Source organism: Canis aureus, chromosome 13 (genome assembly GCF_053574225.1).
Source record: "Canis aureus isolate CA01 chromosome 13, VMU_Caureus_v.1.0, whole genome shotgun sequence".
Taxonomy (NCBI): domain Eukaryota; kingdom Metazoa; phylum Chordata; class Mammalia; order Carnivora; family Canidae; genus Canis; species Canis aureus.
Window position 1 is genome coordinate 64,902,102 of NC_135623.1, and position 21,565 is coordinate 64,923,666.

At 33.5% G+C, this 21,565-nt stretch overlaps 1 protein-coding gene across 4 annotated transcripts in view; it reads right to left on the reverse strand.

Moving 5' to 3' along the window:
- FSTL5 (follistatin like 5) overlaps window positions 1-21,565 on the reverse strand; it is a 682,404-nt gene that overhangs the window by 216,038 nt on the left and 444,801 nt on the right. For all 4 annotated transcript variants that reach the window (XM_077846542.1, XM_077846541.1, XM_077846540.1 and 1 more), the window contains exon 7: window positions 824-990. In XM_077846542.1, coding sequence (XP_077702668.1) covers window positions 824-990 — 167 coding nt within the window. The remainder of the gene's footprint in view (window positions 1-823; window positions 991-21,565) is intronic.

Here is a 21,565-nt window from a genome sequence, read left to right on the forward strand (position 1 = left end):
CATGAAACAAGAATATTAGTAAGATGTAATACATAGGAATGACTCTCTTGGATCTGTGTTTTAGGGGTTCTTTAGGAAGCAACAAAGAATGAGCAAATAGGTGCTGGCTTTTCTGAACAACAATAATAAAAAAATGAAAATTTATATGTATAGAGAACATAAATTCCCAAATCACTAAGACAACGGATTGTCCTATGTCATTTCCATGGGCATCCCATAACAAACGAGCTTTAGCTCTTTTCATCATCTAGGATGATATATACTTTTTAACCCTCAACTCGAATCACACAGCACAGAAGGAACAGATAATAACCTGTTTGTTTCCTTTTCAAAGCCGTACTCTTTGACACTGGTTTCAAATGAGAGTCTGAATCTCTAAGAGTGAACCTGAGTAGAGAAATTTATTCCCATTTCATTCTAGGAAAATAAATCATTTATTGCTTGATTAATATTCATTATTTTTAATACCTTATAAAGTGTTTGAAGCAAAGACTGCCTTTACCCCCATCTAACACCTCACAAGCTATAGGCTGTTGCTCAACCACACCTGCAAATACGTAAGGCTTGATTGTTGGTAACTGTAGAAATTCTGACAGTCAGACAGCATTGGTTTAAGCTACTCGGATCCCACTAGCACAGTGCTCCATCGCCATACCTACACCAGTGATTTGGATCATTTCAAACGACCTATCGAGCACACAGTGCTCCAATATTCTCTCCTACTCTTCATCCAACATTCATTAAGCTCCTCAGGTTTCACCAAGTCAGGAGCCCATCATGTGAAATAGGCAAATCAGAAAGCAACATCTGTTGATGTACTCACATTGATGTCTTCCAGATCTAAATTATTTAGAATAATATTGTTCCTTTTCCAGATGATGGGGGGTCTCAGTGCCCCCTGAATGGCACAGCTCAGGACAGCACTTTGTCCCACAGTTGCCGCTGTGATGCTCAGTTTCTGATCTTCAGGCAGACTCAACTGGATAACCTCTGCAAAGATAAAGTGTCAGTAATGTTGATGAGCATGTCGTTTTATAAGGTTAATTAGTATAAAGTTTCTGAATACTAGTCATTAAGGCTTTTAGTTTGAATAAAATGGAAAAAAAGCTTGTGATGAAATGAAAAAAAAAAGAATAAATTGTTTCCAATAAAAGGTCAGAATGACATTTCAATTTAATTGATTGACAAGCATCCTCATGAGGCAAAGAACTATTAAACATGAAATGAATATCAGAAGTAGAGTTATAATAAGCCTGGCAGATTGCACCCAAAAGAGGGATAAATTATTTAACTGCCAAATCGACATGTAGTGTGTCATCGGCATTGAAATAAAAATGATGTTGTTTATTCACTGATAGATTTATATTGTAGGTGAGGTGAGATCATTGCTGGCTGGCTTCGGAGAGCGCTAGCAGAGCTGAATGGGTAAAATGCATCATTATGCTGGGAAACATAAATTGACTCTAAAGGGATAAGATTTATTTGGGAAGTTGAAGGAGGAGAAGCTGAGGTTCACCAAGCAAACAGCAATTTAAGCGAAACTCTGTCAGCGGCCTTTATAAACTAGACGATGTTGGCACAGGACAGTTGCGTCCTTATCCTTAAATTTTAAAATTAAGTACAATATTGTTAACTACTCAACACATTTCTCCTAATAAGTACGCTGAGCCAGAAAATATAATTCGTAACCTGGATCTGGCTCTCCTTTTCCTGTTTTCAGATAATCTTTACCAATTACAGGGATTAACAAATCTGGCATTGTGGATTATCCTGAGAGATGACTAGATAATCCGACCAGTTCTGGGGCATGTGACAGCTGCCCATCAGTTCTCGTCAGCGGACGTTCACAGACATTAACTTTTCTACCCTGACTGGGGTTGGCATTTTGACTTTTTTGACTCAGTCCTAGCTGGGTTAGAATATTCTAACAAATCAGTAATTTAAACTGAAATTTCCATGGGGGCAGAGTGGGGGAGGGCAATGACTGTCTTTTGTTCCTTTATTGTGATTGATGATATTTTTAAACATGAGCCCCTTTGAGGGTATAGAAAGTGGTGGCTCTTGATTTGCAACAACTAACTATTGGGTGCAATCTTTGCTGTCTCCTCCGCAATCCCTTCTCCCTTCCTTCACCGTTCTATTTTTCTTTTTCTCTTTCTGATTCTTATGCCTCTTGAGAAGGAAGAAAAACGTCAATCAAATGCATTTCATAGAATGAAACTATTCAATAAACAGTTACTCTACTTTTTGGTACCGTCACAAATTGTCATGCCAAAATTGGCATGCATTTTTGTACTGAAAGACCAGGATTGAACATACAATCCCCCATATGCACAATGTTAAGCATTAATGTTAAATGATCTCTGTTGTCATGAACTCTGTCTGCCACAACAGCATCTGATGAATATAAATGAAATAAACTCACTTGCTGTAGAAGATCTAGTGTCTAAATCTAAAGGCCTTAATTATTTAAGGCACCTATGTGTTTTATGTTGTTAAAGAAGGGGGTGGGCATGACCTTAAAACTGAAAAACCTTATGAGAGAGACTCAGTCCAAATTTATTCTTTTGTCATTGCATCACTTATAGAAATGATGCAAATGGGTAACAAGGATCTTGCTCAGTCATTTTTATCAGCAGCCTAATGTTCCCTAATGACATTTACCCATATTCACATTTTATTTCAATGTTTCCTGTGTAATAAGAACATAGGCAATATATTTAGTCTTTGTTTCTTTAATACTTATTTATTTATTTATATAAAATCACTAAAATATATTTGACCAATGAGGCATAGAAAACATCTGAAATTTCCAGACAGTGTTTCTTTAGGTCCTTATAAATAAATATAAATATAAATATAAATATAAATATAAATATAAATATATTTATATTTATTTATTTATTTATTTGGGGGGGTAGGTAGGGGCATAGGGAAAGAGAGAATCTCAAGCAGACTCTGCATTGAGCTGGAAGCCCAATGTGGGGCTTAATCTCATGTTCCTGAGATCACGACCCGAGCTGAAATCAAGAGTTGGACGTTTAACCAGCTGATCCACCTAGGTCCCAGAAAAAGGAAGAATTATAAAAGTAATAACATCATGTAGAGTACTATAAGGATTATTAGTAATTTTCCGTTAATATTTCTCAATTCTAGCTTCTGGTTTCTCAGGAAAATCATGTAAGAAATAATGGGACATCTGGTTCTAAAATCAGCATGTTAACATTGGTTATTCTGACATTTAGAAATATAATTGCTACTAAGTCACCTTGGAATCTCTTCACTAACTTATTGCATCTGGTATTAGGTCCCAGGCCATTCAAATTAGTTGTGCTTTTGGTAGTTATGCGTTAACAATGCTAATTAGATAATACGGACATGTTAGAGTAAATGCTGAGATTTGGCATAACACTGTGGGACATCTTTCTAAAATGCAATTTTTTTGAGAGGGTGCATAATGAGAAATAAGAATTACTCTTCACTCAAGGCATATTAAAATGCACAGTAAAAAAGCTTTTCTTTAATTTGGAGATTACATTTTTAAATTATTTTAAAAACTATCTCAGTAATATGTATTATTAAATAATATGTATCTTGAAGTATTTAGAATTTTTTCTTGCATATGTCATGCTATATATACATTTCTCTTCTTCCCTAATATGTCATATAGAACTATATACACAAAGCCTATTTGTTCACTTGTTACTTCTCAAAATCAAATGATTCTTTCTTTAAATAAATATAGCAGTAAGATTTCTTTTATCTACAAAATTGTCATGCTTATCTTTACTTGTTTTTCAGATAGCTATTAACAAGTAATGATTTAATCTCACACACTCATTAACATAAAACACATCTATTCTTATATTATAAATTTCATCAAACATACTTTAATGGTGAAGAAAGTATACATAAAACGTACTGAATTTAAGTTTTATAAAGAAATGGTAATTAGAGCAGCCCTGGTGACTCAGCAGTTTAGCGCCGCCTTCAGCCCAGGGTGTGATCCTGGAGACCTAGGATCGAGTCCCACATCAGGCTCCCTGCATGAAGCCTGCTTCTCCCTTTGCCTGTGTCTCTGCCTCTCTCTCTCTCTCTCTGTCTGTGTGTGTGTCTCTCGTGAATAAATAAATAAAATCTTAAAAAAAAAAAGAAACGGTAATTATGTCTAGAAATGCATTAACAACCTAAAAGTATAACTACAAATGAATCTATAAGCCAATTTAAAATTTATTTTAAGAGCTTTTAGTGCAGGTTGGTTGTCTCTGAGTGTGTCATTTGTCACTTTAGGAAATAATTCCCAGGAAAAATATTGAAAATTTAATTCCTCATTAATTAGGATTAATCTACACATTCATAAATATACATTAGTGATAGCATATTTCATTCTATAAGAGCATTCTATCCACAAACATCTTATGCTAATTATGTACGGACAACTGCTTTGGAGAAAATAAGATCTATCATTTTAGTACCCTCCTCCATCCTTTCAGCTCCAATGATGATGCACATATGAAAAGGCTTCTTTAAGTAAAATCATGTATCACATGATATCAAAAGTCAGTTGATATCTTGAACAAAGATAAAAACACATAGGCTAGGAATAACATATGGTACTAAGCTTCTTGAAGCACCTCAGCACTTCTTTTGACCTATAAGCTTTGCCTCCTATTGCAGGACCTCTCAAGTATCCAAGGAAAGAAATCAGAGCTCTAGCTGTGGTGTTTCCTCTAATCTCATGTTATGAAGACTACTAATGCCGCTTCTAGATCAGTTTTTTCCTTTGATTACTTGGGAAAGGGAAGAGGCAAGTAAAATAATGTGTCCCTGTGGAACCCTTTCTGCACTTTCTCCTTTTCACAACTTGACTTAGAGGAATATTAAGAGCTTGCTTTCAAAGTAATGGAGAATTCTAAGTGTCTTCTAGCAGAGTCTGAAGCCAGAGAGATAAGTATAGTTGAGTACAATTTCAACTACAGCAGGTAAGTACTTATGAAGCATTTATTCCAATAGCAACTAGATAATAGAAACAGTAATAGGAACATGGGTAAAAACTGTGTTCTAAAAATAGTACAAAAAAAGGAATAAAATAGTATGAATATTTGTGAAATGACTTTAAAAAAGATGATTTTAGTAACTTTGTTTAAAATTAATTAATTAATTTATCATAAACAGGATTCTGTTCTTTTCATGTTTCTAAATCCATACTTAAGCTGAGTAATTTAATACTAGTTCATAATCTTATTACGCTAATTATGCTTATAATCATTATTACAGGAATGAAACAGAAGAAATTTTATCAGTGACATTTTCAAATTACATGTATTCTTCCCTTCTCTACTCCATTAAAATTAATTACTAATTAAAAACAGATAAAATAAAATACTTAAGTCAAAAATGTATCTCTCTCTCTCACACACACACACCAAAAAAGGACACTAGAAATCATAGGTGGAATAATTAATTATTCTCATAATAAAATCATACTTATTCCATGACACATTCCTTACCTAACTAGAAAATTCTGATGGTATCTTTTGTCAAGAAATAGGTGATTTCAAAATAAATATTGTTACCTAATTTAGACATGTCAAGATACACACTAATTTACTATGATAAGATGTTTATACTAATTGCTTATCTGTAAACTATTGTATGCTTATATCAGAAGGTGCATTACAAAAATAAAACAAAAAAATGTATTTATTTATTTTTAAAACAAGATAAATTTTATTTATTTTTTTAAATTTATTTATTTATTTATTTATTTATTTATTTATTTATTTATTTATTTATGATAAACAGAGAGAGGGAGATGCAGAGACGCAGGAGGAGGGAGAAGCAGGCTCCATGCCGGGAGCCCGATGCGGGACTCGATCCCGGGACTCCAGGATTGCGCCCTAGGCCAAAGGCAGGTGCTAAACTGCCGAGCCACCCAGGGATCCCCTAAAACAAAATAAATTTATTTTATTTTATTTTATTTTATTTTATTTTATTTTATTTTATTTTTTTTATTTTTAACAAAATAAATTTAAAAGAGATCTAGAAACTTCCCTTTGGTAGCAATGGTTGGACAATTTGGACTAACTCTTCTATTGCAGAAGTAACATAATGAACAACAAACAAACATACCTGGAATAAATACTTAAATATTCATAAAGAATATAAGAAAGATATATTCTTTCTCGTTCTTATCTCACATAACATAACAAGACGGTGAAGAACTGCCCAGTCTATGTCTTGAAGAAAACCATAACTTAGAGACATAAGGATTGCATATGAGTCTCACAGTGCCTCGGGAATTTTTCCACCTGGAGAAGATGGCTGAGGCTTAAATGCCCTTTGGTGGCTTTGTGCTCCTCCAGGCATATGGGATGGGTGCAATAATGGAACTACTCTCTGTGCTAGGACTTCAAGATGCCTCATGCTGCAAGTGAATTGTAAGGACTACAGGTTACTTTTATCTAGTTGTCTTGTAAAACATAAAAATCTTCCCTCCTATAGTAAGATAATATCATCCTGGTCATCTAATCATTATTATAAACAATTCTTAAAATGTCCAGCAAATAGTCAAGGATAACATGGCATACATGTTATGAATTTGAATAAAAACAATAACGACAACAACAAGCTCACCACAAGGTAAATAACTTATGAGTTTAGCTACATTGCTATTTACATCACCTATTCCTCAAAACGTACTTTTAAGAGACCAAAAGTGCAAGCCACCAAGTGGAAAAGATACTTTACATCCATAAAACTAATGAAGATCTCATATATGGAATTAATAAAGATCTCCTAAAAATCTACAAGTAAAAGACAACTCCAAAAACCACCAATCAAAGACTTGAACAAATATGCTCTGTGCTAGTGAATCCATATGGCTAGGAAAAATCTGAAAAAGTACTTAACAATATGTGTAATCAGGGAGATGCAAATTTAAACCAAAACTTTCAGACTGGCATATATTATACAGTTTAGTGATAACAAGTGTCAAGAAGAATATGAAGCAACATAAATCTGATTCCTCGAAGAAAAGTGTACATTCACGTATATGGTTTCTTTCTCCACTGGTAAATAGAGCCCCGTCTACACAGACTTGCCCTGCCAATTCCTGTTTCCAAGCACCGAGGTAGCCATGTGCCTTGCAGAAGCCTAGAGTGTAACACAGAGAGGGCGGAGTGTTTAGGTGTTCTTAGAAACAAAAAATACTAGAGGTAGCAATGCATATATTTTCAAGATACCTTAAGTACACTGGACAGAGGGGCGGAATAAAAAGGAGAGGTCTAAACTGGGAGAGAAAAATCTGATGAGAAATAGAATAAAAAATTCCTGAGTTTCTCCTGAAGAAAAAGAGCCACTAGAGAGGAAAATTTGAAGAACGCAAGCGATAATGGAATTATTTCTGCCACAAGTTCTGAAAGAAACCAAAAGGACTTAAAATCAAAAGCATAAATAAAGTATTTAGCGGTTAGTTAAAACAAAAATATCCTTTCTTCTAATGTCATTGGAGGAATTTAAAAGTTATGGGAAGATTTTTTTTTTAAAAAAACTTTTCAATAAGAGATTTTCTGTACAACAATGAAGCAAAAGCTCTTGCGTGAAATTGGGATTTCATTTTTCGATCTCTTTATAGCTCTATAATAAGGACAATACAGCATTATAGATAGGGCTGTACTGTGATAATACTTCAAGACATTGTACATGTTAACATGGTAAGTCACATTTTCTTTTTTTATTTATGATTTTGATATTCCTTCTGTGATCTTATAAATGAAGTGCAATTACCATTCAACTGTTCTCTTCAATTTTATTTAATGTATCTCTTTCAGATAAATTATATGCAGTTGAATTTTAAACTGAAATATGTGAAGAATAAACAATCATTCAGTGGTTTGTAGAACACTAGCAATTTCGAAAATAATTCTTCCTTATGAATAATAGTTTCCTTTTGAAATTCACCTAACAAAAATTGTATCCAACAGAGAGGACTGGATGGTCACCCAAAGTAATCAAGTTAATTTTAACATTATAATTTGGAAAACTTCAAGAGTAGAGGCAATATTATCCACAGGACTCACACCTGAGATACCACTGGAATGCTTTCTCCGTTTGATTTCTAATGCACACTCTTGAAAAGGTCTTTTTTTTTTTTTTTTCCTTGAGAAGGCTTTTGACAAGTTTTTTAAACTCTAGGTCTCAAGTTTTTCATCTTTACGATAAAGATGGTACCTAACCCTTAAGAATACTGTGAAGATAAGATATGATATTTTAAAATACTTATTACTGTGCTTGGTCTTTAGCAAATTCTGAATATGCCACATCTGTCACTGCTAGTAGAGAGCTACTGAAGTATCTGTAGGTTAAGATAGGCCCCATTTTACCACGTTTAGGAATTACGATCACTTTGAAAAAGGCACTGCTTACATAAATTGTATGGGTTCAATTTTCACAGATATCACTTAAGCATGAGAAGAAAAACCCAAGCTCATGACCCACAAGGCAACTTATTTAGGCTCTACTTTAATTCTACTAGTACATTCAAATTAAAGTGCCCTTAATGTTGTACTTAATATGCATGTTTTTTTAAAAAGCCTATTGAACATAACGATAATCACTCATTTACCTTCAAAAACCATGAAAAATATAATGAAACGTTGAAGTAATCAAATATCCTTTTCCTGTATGATTTGTGGTATAAATGCAATGCGTGATTTGAGAAAATTTGATATTATTCTCTAAATGCCTAAATTACTGAATACGTGAAATACTGAATACGTTTACTATCTCTAATCATCTTTTAAAAGTTTCAGTGTGATCACTTACAAATTCAACGTAGTAACTTGGGAGGAGAAAGTGCACAGACACACAAAGGAAAGAACCTAACATGAAGAGTTTGCTGTGAATCCTCATTTGTCAGTCAGGGCAGAGCAATCAGCTAATCACTCCCCATTTCCTGTGTGTTAACAGTGTGTTCAGTGGTGTGTTAAAAAGCTATTACGGATATAAGGAAAGAATGTTAACCTGTGTCCATTCCTCCAACTTATCTCAAGGAAACCCCAGGATGCTAATGTTAGAGCCAATCAAATGGCACTTTATTTGCTCCGTCTTTAATACATTGAAATTTGTTCACTATTTTTTAGATTACAGTCGGTCAGACAGACCTAAACGGATGATCTAGTCCCTATGTAACATGGATTTACAGCATTTCAGACTGAAAAAGATTTTAGTATTGTTTGCCTAGTTAAAACAATTTGGGTAAAGGAGATTGCTATTTGCCATAGCACACTGCTATTAAATGATAAAATTGACACTGGGATCCAGAACACCAGCCTACACTGTGCAGTTTTATAGAGTTAGAGTCTCCCTATTATGTTGCAGCAAGTAGATGTGAAAGATGGGGAATTGAACACTGGCTGTTCATTTTGGCAGCTCTTCATAGCTTCAGAAGACTGGGTCTCAGCTATGCAAATTCAGAAGCAAATTTAACAATTCATCCAGAATTAATTAAGCTGTTGGGGATTGACTGAGCTAATCAAAATCACAGGATACCTTTGTTTATTCTGGAATACCAATTTACTCATTTACAATTGGGAAAGCATCAGGTTTAGTTGTAGTGTCAGCCGTGAGCCTGGGAATCTCCCTTCTAATGCACAGGTCAAAAGCTTCTCAAGATTGATGAACAGAAAATTACAAAAAAGGGAGTCTGCTATTCTCAAGCCAGTCAAGCTCTAATCAGCTAATGAATTGCCCTTTTCAACTCTAAAGACATTTCTGTCTAGAGAGCCTTTCTTTTTCTTGTCACTTTCAAATTTACTGACAAATTCTTAGCTCTCAGCCTTCTGGTTTTTTTGTTTTTATTTTTCGTTTTTTTGTTGTGTGTGTGTGTGTGTGTTTTCACCATGCAAATCACCATATGTTTGCAACTAGAGCATGAACTCAGGTAGGCTATAGAAGTGTTGACTATGTAAGAGTTTTCTTCACATTAGCAAATGTTCCCATAGTCCCGGGCTTGGTAAATGACGCCCATGCACCAAATCAGGCTCACGGGTTGTTTTTGTAAGTAAAGTTGTATTGCAACGCAGCTATATTCATTTTTTACTGTATTGTCTATGGCTGATTTCAGTTATATAGGCAGAGCTAAGTAGTTGTTACAGAAACCTTATGATAAGCATAAGCCTAATATTTATTCTCTGGCCCTTTATACGAAGTTGCCTAGTCACTGGGACACTACTTTGCTGGTTTTACATACCTTCAGCATGCTTTAGTTATTTAAATGTGATCTATGTGACTCTGCTCATTTTCTAGATTCAGAACACTAAGCATAAAATAATCACATACAGAATACATAAAAATTGTTCCCATTTATATATGGGTGAATTTGTAAACCCCCATTGTATTTTTTATCTTCGTCGAGCTTCCCTAAATAACCAAAGGATGAGTCTCTATAATAGCTATGACAATTGCTACTATTAAAGTACAAAACAAAATGTAAAAGTGAGTCAAGTTTGTCCTACCCAAATGTAAAATCCTAGTTCCTGGTAGTAGCATCCTACTGGGTCTATCTTCTCCAAGTTTATCACATAGAACAATGATCATTTCTTCTCTCTTTTTCACATCCAATCAAAATACTAATTCTCAGGACACATTTCTCAGCCAGAAGGAAAGCAATCTGATTATCCCATGTAAGTCGTTCACAGTACTAATCTGTGAACAAGCCTGATTTCCAAGAGAGAATTTACATTTTAATAGGGAACATTTTAATTCAAATGTGTCTTTAACCACCAAAATGCTTAGCAGAAATGCTTAGGAGAAGGAAAACCTTCTAAGGACCCCTTGTCAACTCTGCTACCACTTTCTCGCTGAGAAATCAGAGGGATCTACCTCGGACAAAGACAGCCTCAGATGAACTAAATTTGAGACAAAACCTGTCGAGATTATAGGCCTCTGACCTTTCTTTGCTCAGAGCATTTGCTTTGAAAGTTTGCTATTGTAAATTCCTTCTCTGCCCCTTTGAGATGTAAATCTTCTCCCAGCCTCTTAGCCAGTTACACCCCCCTGGAATGCCATTGTCAAGGACCTCAGAGCCATCCCTTTGAAATGTAATCATCCAGGAAGATGGTGTTTTTATCACAGTCTCTTTGAGAGGGTGAGACTAGTGCCACGGAGGAGGCCACTTGGCCTCCCTAAATTGATCACCATCCTCTCCACCCCACTGCTCTTCCGTACCTTTCAATTTGCTCACCCTGGTGCTTCATGACTCCCCTGCCTTTTGTTTCAGGGAGGTTGAGCTCAGTCTTTCCCTTTATTGCAATAGTCTTTTTTTTTTTTTTCCGTTTAACTTGTGGGGTGCAGGTTTTCATTGAAAATCAGAATTCAGGGATCCCTGGGTGGCGCAGCGGTTTGGCGCCTGCCTTTGGCCCAGGGCGCGATCCTGGAGACCTAGGATCGAATCCCACATCGGGCTCCTGGTGCATGGAGCCTGCTTCTCCCTCTGCCTGTGTCTCTGCCTCTCTCTCTTTCTCTCTGTGTGACTATCATAAATAAATAAAAAAAAAAAATAAATAAAAAAAAAAAAGAAAATCAGAATTCAGTTTTCCTTTTCTGAAAAGTCACGGTATTTGCTTGCCTTTACTTCCTACTTCTCAATCATGCTTAACAGAGAGGGAGTTTACAAAGAATCAGTGAGAGGAAGAGTGACATTTATTTATGGTCTATTATTCTGTAGAAGTCTAGAATTGAAGAAAAATGGATTGCCCTCATTAAATTTCACCTATTCCCCCAAAGGCCATAAGTTTAAGGGCTTTCACAAGCTTATGGTTGTTGCCATACAGTGATCATTTTATATCACTTATAAAGCTAGGAATACATCTTCTCTGCATATGAATATAGTTTAAATTACTTTAAATATATATTTCCCTAGGAACTTCTAGGCATAATTTTAAAAAATATCACTACCTCAAAACTACAGGTCCTTAAAAAATCCTATGTAAATACAATACAACTGGAAGCCCTCCAGCAAAGCAGGGCTGTCTTAATGCCTAAGAACTCTCAGGTTTAGGGTCATTTATCTTCATCATCAAAACAAAGAAGAGGTGTGAACAATTATGCACTTTACCCAGTAAGTTTGAATAGATACTCTATACATTGACTCTAAAATGAATGTACTAGATTTAAATTATACAAACTGAATGTGTTTATGTAAATTAAAACTTGCATGGCTTTAATTGAAATTCTATATGTATAGATTTCATAATTGCTAAAGTACATTTGATTATTTGAGAAAGGGATCCAGTATAATAAATGCCAAAATCTACATTTTGTGGCTTCTTTTATGCAAAAATTTCAGTCTTTTAAATCAATTTGATATCTGCAGTAAGTTTCTCAATTTTTCTGGACATTTTACTAAGGTACTATATATTTATACTGCTATTTGAGCAAATTTTGCAAACAATATTGACTAAAAGAATAAAATATATTTCTTTTTAAAAGAAGCTGCTCAAATAAATCCAAAAAGATCTGGATACTTAAATAATAAAACTACTTATTACAGCATCATATGACAAATAAGTAAAACATGGGTTTTTTTGCTTAAGTTGATAAAAGAACAGGACTGATGGATTCCAGCCTCTGCTACTGTATTTATTTCTTTATAACAAACAAATGTTGTTAAACGTCACCATTTTTATACTTAAGCATGACTTTTCTATTATAAATTTGTGATAGAAAATACATCATTTATCTTATCAGATGACATCTGTTTATATTTTTAAGTATTATTTTTGAGAATATATTTTTTCTATTTTAAATTCAAGAAAAAAGACAACTAGTATTAAAAATTACATAAAAATTAGTACAATATTTCAATATACACTTATGAAATGTCAAAGAAAAAAAGCCATAGCATTTTAACCTTTATAATCTAATTGATTTAGAATTGAAGCTATTTTAACCTATAATCAAACATTATATTTCACATAGCATTGTCAACAAGTGTGATTTTGTTTTGGCTGGATAATATTTAGTAAAAGAAACTAATGCAAAAAAAAACTATTGGTTTTCACTATTAATAGAATTTTTTTAATGAAAAATATATTTGGCAGGATGCTAAACTTTAACATTTTACAGCATTAGCACTGTAACTGAAGGAATTTCTTTGGAAAAAAAAAAGCATGAGTAGAAAGAATAACAATGAGGAAAGAAAAAAATGAAAAGATTTGGTAGAGTTGATTCATCGTATTACTTACTGGCTTCTCTTCCTCATTACTACCCTAGTCTTTGATGTAAATAATTAGAAATGATCCATATTGATGTGGGAAAGACATTAGAGTCTGAAGCCAACAGCCAAGAATTCTTGAGATGTCTTTGGTGCAAAAAAGTGTTTTTATTTTATTTGGATTTTCTCTAGCCACACTTATGGGCCTGCCACTGGTTTCATATAGCATGTCACCATATCAAGGGGTTCCCTGATAGGCTTGTTTGAACGAGGTATCATATATTAAAGAGATAGCTAGTGACCAAGTTAGAAGCACAAGTGGGAAACTTAATAGTTTACAAGGAAAAATGTAACAAAGGTGAAGCCATGCTCCATAGATTTGAGGTTGAAACTAGTAGATAGTTTAAAGCTTGTTTTTCAGAGAATTATTTTCCCCTAAGTAGCTATTGTGTCTTTTCAGACCCCACTAACAAACTCACTAGCTGTCTCTACAGAAACCTGGACTTAAGGTCAACTAATATGCTTCCAACCTCCGAATAACCAAGTCTCTGCATTCTTTGCTCAAGACCATGAGTCCAAGACTGCAGCCAGTTCATACCAGCTTTCAGTTATCCTAAGATAACCTTCTGACGTCAGGGGCTGGATCTTGCCTGTTTTTGGTGTTGTCATCACCCCAAAGTTAACATGGGATGTATGCTACATATGTGTTGTTCAGTGTGGCTTGTTCCATCTTTCTTCATGAAGAGTCCTAAATTTCATCAATACGTATGTCTCAACCCTTATGATTATAAAAAACACATTCTCTCCCCATTCAGGGAAGCGGATTTTGAGCTTTGTCTTCCCTCTCCTGGCTGTCTCTCAGATAATCTCTTTCCTTGCTGCATCCCTGATGTCTCAGTGATTGGCTTTGCTCCTCATCAGGCAGACAGACTTGTATTAGGTTACAAGGGCAATCAATATACAGATGGCACAAAGAGGACTATTAACTTTGATAAAGAAACATTTTAGTCAAGACATGTACCATTATGTTTAACAGAGGGATGCATGCAAATCTTGTCCTTGGGAGAATTCTTCTGGACTTGAGCACCCAGTACTATTGCAGCACTTCTGGGACTCCATAGGAGACAGAGTCCCTCTCGCCCATACAATATGCTGTAGTATCTGAGATCGGCTCAATCTGATCTCAATCTCTGCCTTACTTAGCTGAGATACCGATTATGAAACTAATATTTTACAAATAGAAAGAAAAGCATAAACACAAGACTGTAGATACAGCAGACTACTTCATAAACATTTTGCTTCACTGTGTAGATATAACTCTAGATATGCTTCTAATCACTTCGATAAAAGTTAAAAATATAGCAATTGATAATTACTTAGTTGCTAAATATTAATAAAATAATAGCATATGTAGTTTAAAATTATGTGGAAACATTTCATTAGTGTTATTCCATCCATGAAAAAATTTGATATATGTATTACTTATTTTATTTTAAAGATTTTATTTATTTATTCATGACAGACACAGAGAGAGAAGCAGAGGCATAGGCAGAGGGAGAAGCAGGGAGCCTGATGTGGGAACTGACCTTGGGATCACAACCTGAGCTAAGGCAGACCCTCAACCACTGAGCCACCCGGCGGCTCTTGGTCTATAAAGAGTGTCACATCATAGTCTCTAAATATATATTTACTAGAATTTCATTTATTTCGAAAACTGGAATACAAATAAACAACAGACCACAGTATTTCCCCAGCACTGCATAATTATCAATTTAATATTAGATAATACAGACATTTAGCTAACCATTTTGTTAAAATAGCAACATCTAGGAACACACAGAGATTCTTAACTGATTTGTCTTATGCTCATAGAGGCAAAGCTCTGTAATCAGCACAATTAAATAGGGAGTATCTTAATATAATCCATTTTTTATTTATCAAATTCTAATTTGGTGGTTTTAAGAAGCAAGGATTTACTGGTTATCATGAAAGCATAAAGTTGGATGTAGCAGTTTTCTTAAGAGTGAGATAAGAAAAAATATTTTCTTTTCCCTGAAGGCATGTCATATAATCAGATTTTAATACATTGCTATAAATACTTCTATAAGTGTGCTTTTAAGGAAAAATTTAAAAACAAAAGAAAACCTAGAATAATGATGTAATTTTTATTACTACATGCTGTCTGATAGAAAATCTTTAGAAATTGTTAATATATATTTCATAGGAATGATAAAATTCATATTTTCTAAGAAAACGAAGAATTACAAAAATATTAAACTTAACAGCATGTAATATATTATTATTATTACATATGCAATATTACCTTGCTATGAGGCATATACCCAATATAAACTAATTTGTATGATATGATTCTAGGGAACAAATCATATTGGAAGAGTGCAAACCGGCTCCTGGTGTGATTCCGAATTTGAATTCTGACTCCAGCACTTTCTTGTTATAGGACCTAGGGTAGAAATCACAAACTGCTCTCATAGAAATCAATAAAATTAATTAAAGACAGGAATATTGGCAGGAGGTGAAGGGAATAATTATAAATATCCTGTCTTGGTTTTCCCTCATGAAGAAAGATAGGATACGCACAATAATCTCTGGTCCCAATTCTTAGACATTTGAGCTTAGAAAAATGTAACAAAAGGACAGTAAACCAATCTTTGTAGTTTCGAAGGTCCACTTTCTTTCAGGTCCTATTATCATCATTTTTGCTACCATTAATGATCATATAAATTACACAAATAAATCACTGAGAATATAGAAAGAGAATGTAATAATTAAATGAGTCAAGTTGAAATAAGAGAGGACTCTATCATTGTGTTTGATCAACAAAAGAAGAGTATGCATTTATCAAAGCTACAGATATATTTTCAAAATAAACTGTAAACCCAGTGGAAGGTGAAGAAAAGTTTCAGAGTGAGGAAAAGTGAGAAATGGGAAAACAGCAATACAAGATGAGATTTAATTTAGATAAATGTAAGGTAATACACACAAAGGATGCCTAGAGAAAGAAACAAATTGAAGAGTATTGGTTAGAGAACACCATTGGAGATTAACTATGGATGATTATGGAAGAAAATTTTTGCTACATGACAGAGAAGTAAAAACTAAATGAAATATATCTTGTAGTAGATCAAGAGGATTATTACCTCTTCATCCATATATCCATCATTTTTAGCAAACAATAATAAATTTAAAATAATGATAATTTTAGTAGCCAGAAGTTATTGAATACACACTAGACATTGTATTAAATTCTTTAGTATTGAACACTCAAGTAAATTTGAGGTACTGTTGCTATCTTTATTTTACTGATGGGGTATTAGATTTAGGGATGTTAAGTAATTTTTCAGGGTTGCACGATTGTATAAGTAGTGGAGCAAAGATGATATAAAATTTGAAAACATACAATATAAAATTTAAATAAGAAAATAAAAGGAAGCATACAAAAGCATTGGATATTAATATGTAGGAATAGAGGGTTTTAGTGAAAAACGGTTTCACAAATGATATTTGCTAACATACATTGAGCATTAGCTATGTGCTACATACTATTTTTCAGACTTTACTAGTTTTTATTTACATAATCCTCAAAAACCATAGGCGTTAGAATTATTATTTCATTTGGAAGGTAGGGACACTGAAGCAGGGAACAACTATGTAATTAGTCTTGGATATTCAATACAGCTCGTAAGTGGTAGAGCTTAGATTTGGACCTAGCAATCCCACTCCCAGCTCCAGGAACATGTGCTAGTTACCATTGTGTTATGTTGATTTTAGTATGGGAAATGCGAAAAAGGGGCAAATATAGAGTAGAATACAAGTGTAGAGATTGATTGCATGCAAGAAAATGGGAGTTACTGAAAAAGGACTGCGCCTGATATATGGTGTAATAATTAATAAATATTTATTAAATACATGGGAAATAACATAAATGAGTTAGGTAAAGTTGGAATCAACATTCACTCATTGAGAAAATAAAAAAATAATAAACCAATATGCTATCTTTCTTCTTTCATTGACAAGAGTTACTGAGCACATAGTGTAAGCCGGATACTCTTCTGATGTGAGGAATACATTTTTGAAACAGAAAGAAATGGTCCTGTCCTCACAGACCTTAAAGCCCAGAGAGTACAAAATAATATTTCACTAAGGCTCAGATATTTACATTTTTATTCCTGATTATATTCCTCTAGTTAGTTTTGAATCAAAATATAATTACACAATATAAGGTTATATCCACCCTATGCCAAGAATAATTAAAAGATGCAATTTTAACTCAAAATCTTTTCTTTATATAAATATTGGTGTATGAAAGAAAATCATAAATCCTAAAAATGAACATAATCCAGACTTCATTTTAGGTACCCAGATCTTTGAGATTCAAATTAAACAGATTTGAACATGATGTTAGATACAATGCCATACATTTTGCTTGTCACATCATGTTCTGGGTCTACTTAATTAGATCAATGTTTGGGCTGCACAGCCATCTGCATGCATATTGTCCCAATTCCAAGCTATTCTTTGTTCCTTCCAGAACATATTCACTTATTTTGTCAACCTTTCCATGCCCTATCCAGCTTTAGGTTGACTGAGGTTTATACTAAGACTTATTATTGAATCTGCTTAATGAAAAGCTACCCCAAATCAGTTGAGGTGAAGCAACAGATTTAGCTTGTCTGCTTTTATTTCTCTCTTTTTTTAAGGTTTTATTTATTTATTTCAGACAGAGAGAAGTGAGCACTCATGCACATGCTCATGAGGGTGGGGAGGGACAGAGGAAGAAGCAGACCTCCACTGAGCCGGGAGCCCAATGTGAGGCTTAATCCCAGGACCCTGGGGTCATGACCTGAGCCAATGGCAGATGCTTAACCAACTGAGCCGCCCAGGTGCCCCTCTTTTGTTTCTTTGTTTTCATCTTTGTCTCTCTGCCATCTTCATTTGTGAGGACAAGGATTCGGTATAGACATGTATTTCCCAAGAGATATGAATTACAACACTTCTCTTAGAAATTAGAGTTTGTTTTTATTTTAAACATTTTCTTTTTCTATTAAGTGAGAAAAAACTCAAGGAAGAATTATTACAAAGTGTATAAATTCACATATTCTAAATTTCTAAATCTCCCTGGGAGAAGTTCTCTGGAAATGCAAATATTTTGTCAGGAAAGGAATATACAAATGATTACTTAAAAAAATTAGAGCACACACTAACAGTGACATGATGAAGTCTTGGAAAATATGAGGCCCTGAAAAACTGAAAATAGCAAGCTTCAAAGGAATTCGATGTTTTCTACCCTTCCCAGTTTGAAAGTCCCTCTCTGGCACTTAAATCATTCAGTTCCGTGAAGTGTAACCCTGCGAATGGTAATAATGTGTAGATGCAGTCCAAAAATCAAACTGAATTATAGTCAAAGCAAAAGTTTCACTACATGAAAGGGTAACTATGGAAATCAATTAACAGAGCAGTGCAATCCAGCCCTGGGTCATGTGAATCAAATAGAATAGCCTCCGGGTGTGTGGCTGTGGGGGTATGTGCATGCACACATGCATGTGTGGGTGCGCTTGTGTGCATAAATTAAAAATGATCCTCATACAACAGAAATGACTCCATTAAAATCTGTTTAAATACTGGGATTGCAAACAAATACCTTAGGACACTGTTTTTTTTTGTTTCTTGCTTTCTGTTTTATAAAAAAGAAAAATCACAAGAACAAAAAACTATATCACAGAATTTGAGAAATATAAAATACAATTAGGGAATATCTACTACACATCAGAAGACTTTTGGTACATTTCTTTTGAGCTATTTTGCAGTGAATAGATAGATGTTTGTGGAGTTCAAAAATCTTTATGTTTATCTTTCATCCTTGTAATCAGGAGTATAGCAAACAAATTTGACAAACAGTATTATATTGATCAATCAGATCGTGCCAGTTGAATGTTAGTTCTGATAACAATCAGAATTTGCACAAATGTTGAAGTTGTATTCATAATCTGCATTTTATCTTAAGTTTTGAAGATTTATTTATCTATTTGAGAGAGAGTATGAGCAGGGGGATGGGTAGAGGGAGAGAGGGAAAATCAAGTATACTCCCTGCTGAGCCTGGAGTCAGATGTAGGGCTTGATCTCAGGATCCTGACATCATGACCTGAGCCAAAACCAAATGTTGGATGCTCAACCAATGGAGTTGGCCAGATGCCCCCATATTCAGCTTTTTAAAATGACTAGATTATACTGTGTACACATAATTTATTTTATTATTATTTTTAGTGTAATAAATATCATGCAGTAATGTGCAAATTCATCACTACTGATTTTCCCTTATTATGTATTTCCTTATCCCTCAAAAAAGAAATGAAAAGGTCAAAATTAATAATAATATTTAACACTTCTGAGACATACTGTCAAATTATTTTTATAAAAGAAAACTAAATTATACAAAGATTATGTATATATATCTACATATATATATAATCTGTTACTATTTTCATAGTTTAATACTTTTATAACTTTATATATGAAACATATTCAGTGTATAATTTTAATAATATTTGGAGAAAATAAAGAAAAAAACTGTTTCTAAGAAAATTACCCATTATTTAACTGAAGAAAACAAAAACACTAATTTGAAAAGATATTAACATCTCTATGTTTATTGTAGCATTGTTAACAATAGACATGGAAGCAACCTAAGTGTCCTTCAATAGATAAATGGATAAAGAAGATGTGCTATATATACATACAATAGAGTATTAGCCATAAAAGAAAAAAAGAATAAGATCTTGTCATTTGCAAAAACGTGGATGGACCTAGAGGGTATTATGCTAAATGAAATCAGTCAAATAGAGAAAGACAAATGTCATCTGATTTCCCTTAGATGTGGAATCCAAACAAACAAACAAAACAAACAACAAACAACTAAAAAATAGAGACTCACAAATATAGAGAACCAACTGATGGTTGCCAGAGGGTAGGATGATAGGCAAAATAGGTGAAGGGGATTAAGAAGTACAAACTTCAAGTTATAAAATAAATCTGTCACAGGGACAAAAAGTACAATATAGGAAATATAGTCGATAATATCATAATAAGTTTGTATAGTGACATAGGAACTACATTTATCTTGGTGAGCATTTTATAATGTATATAATTGTGCAATTACTGCGTGGTGCACCTGAAACTAATATAAAATTGTATGTCATATACACTTCAATTAAAATTAAAACAAATAAAGTGTACCCATAATCCCATACTGAAATATTTTTATACACATATCAAATAATTGTATAATGAGATCTAAATTATGCTAAATATGTATGCATGAATCTTTATGTGTGTATGTATATAGAAACATATTATAAGTATATGCATATTTAGTAGCATAAAATATACAAGGTTACTGTTAAAATCTGCAGGCTTCTAAACTTCTCACCAATAAGGTATTAGGCATATTTTTATATCATTACCCATACTTTTTATCCTCTTTTTAATAATTGTACTGTTTCATTTCATAGATATAAAATACTTATAATTTACAAAGTCAACCTCATAGCTTTGGTATCTTTGTCAATTCCATCCCCATTTATTCTAAATTTATTCTAAATAAATCATAAGTTGTGCACAAGAGACAGATTGATATTTAACAAATTAATTTTAGAATAAATTGCTAGAAGTAGAATATGTGAAAATTAAAAGTTTTTAATCATATTTGAAATTTGACCTGTCAAAATGAACATCAATTTTCAATTTAATAAATTGCACAAAAAATTGTGTGTTGCTCTGACTCTGCTGACAATATGTATTATCATTAAACAATGACACATACACACTTAGACAATTAGAGAAGTGAAAAAGTGTCCCTCATGCTTTAATTTGCATTTCATCATTATTTGCATTACAGTATAATGATAAAATGATTATGTGCATTTTCTTTATTATTTATAATAAATATTTGAAGCAAATAAGATGTATAATGAGTTAATAATGGTCACATAATTCATATTATATACATACACAATGTTTTAATACAATGTTTTAACATTCATTTACCTGTCCTCTGTGTCACAAATAATTTTATAGTGGTTTATACTCTGGAGTGATATTTAATAATGTGCAGTTTAATTTAACAAATATGCTTCAGTGTTCACTTCTTACACAAAGCTTTCTTTTTTTTCTAAGATTTTATTTATTCACTTGAAAGAGAGAGCAAGAAAAGTGCGATTGCCCACACAATCAGTTTGAGGTGGGAGGAGGGGCAGAGGGAGAGGGAGAAGCACACCCCCATTGAGCAGGGTGTCCAATTCAGGACTCCATCCTAGGACCCTGAGATCATGA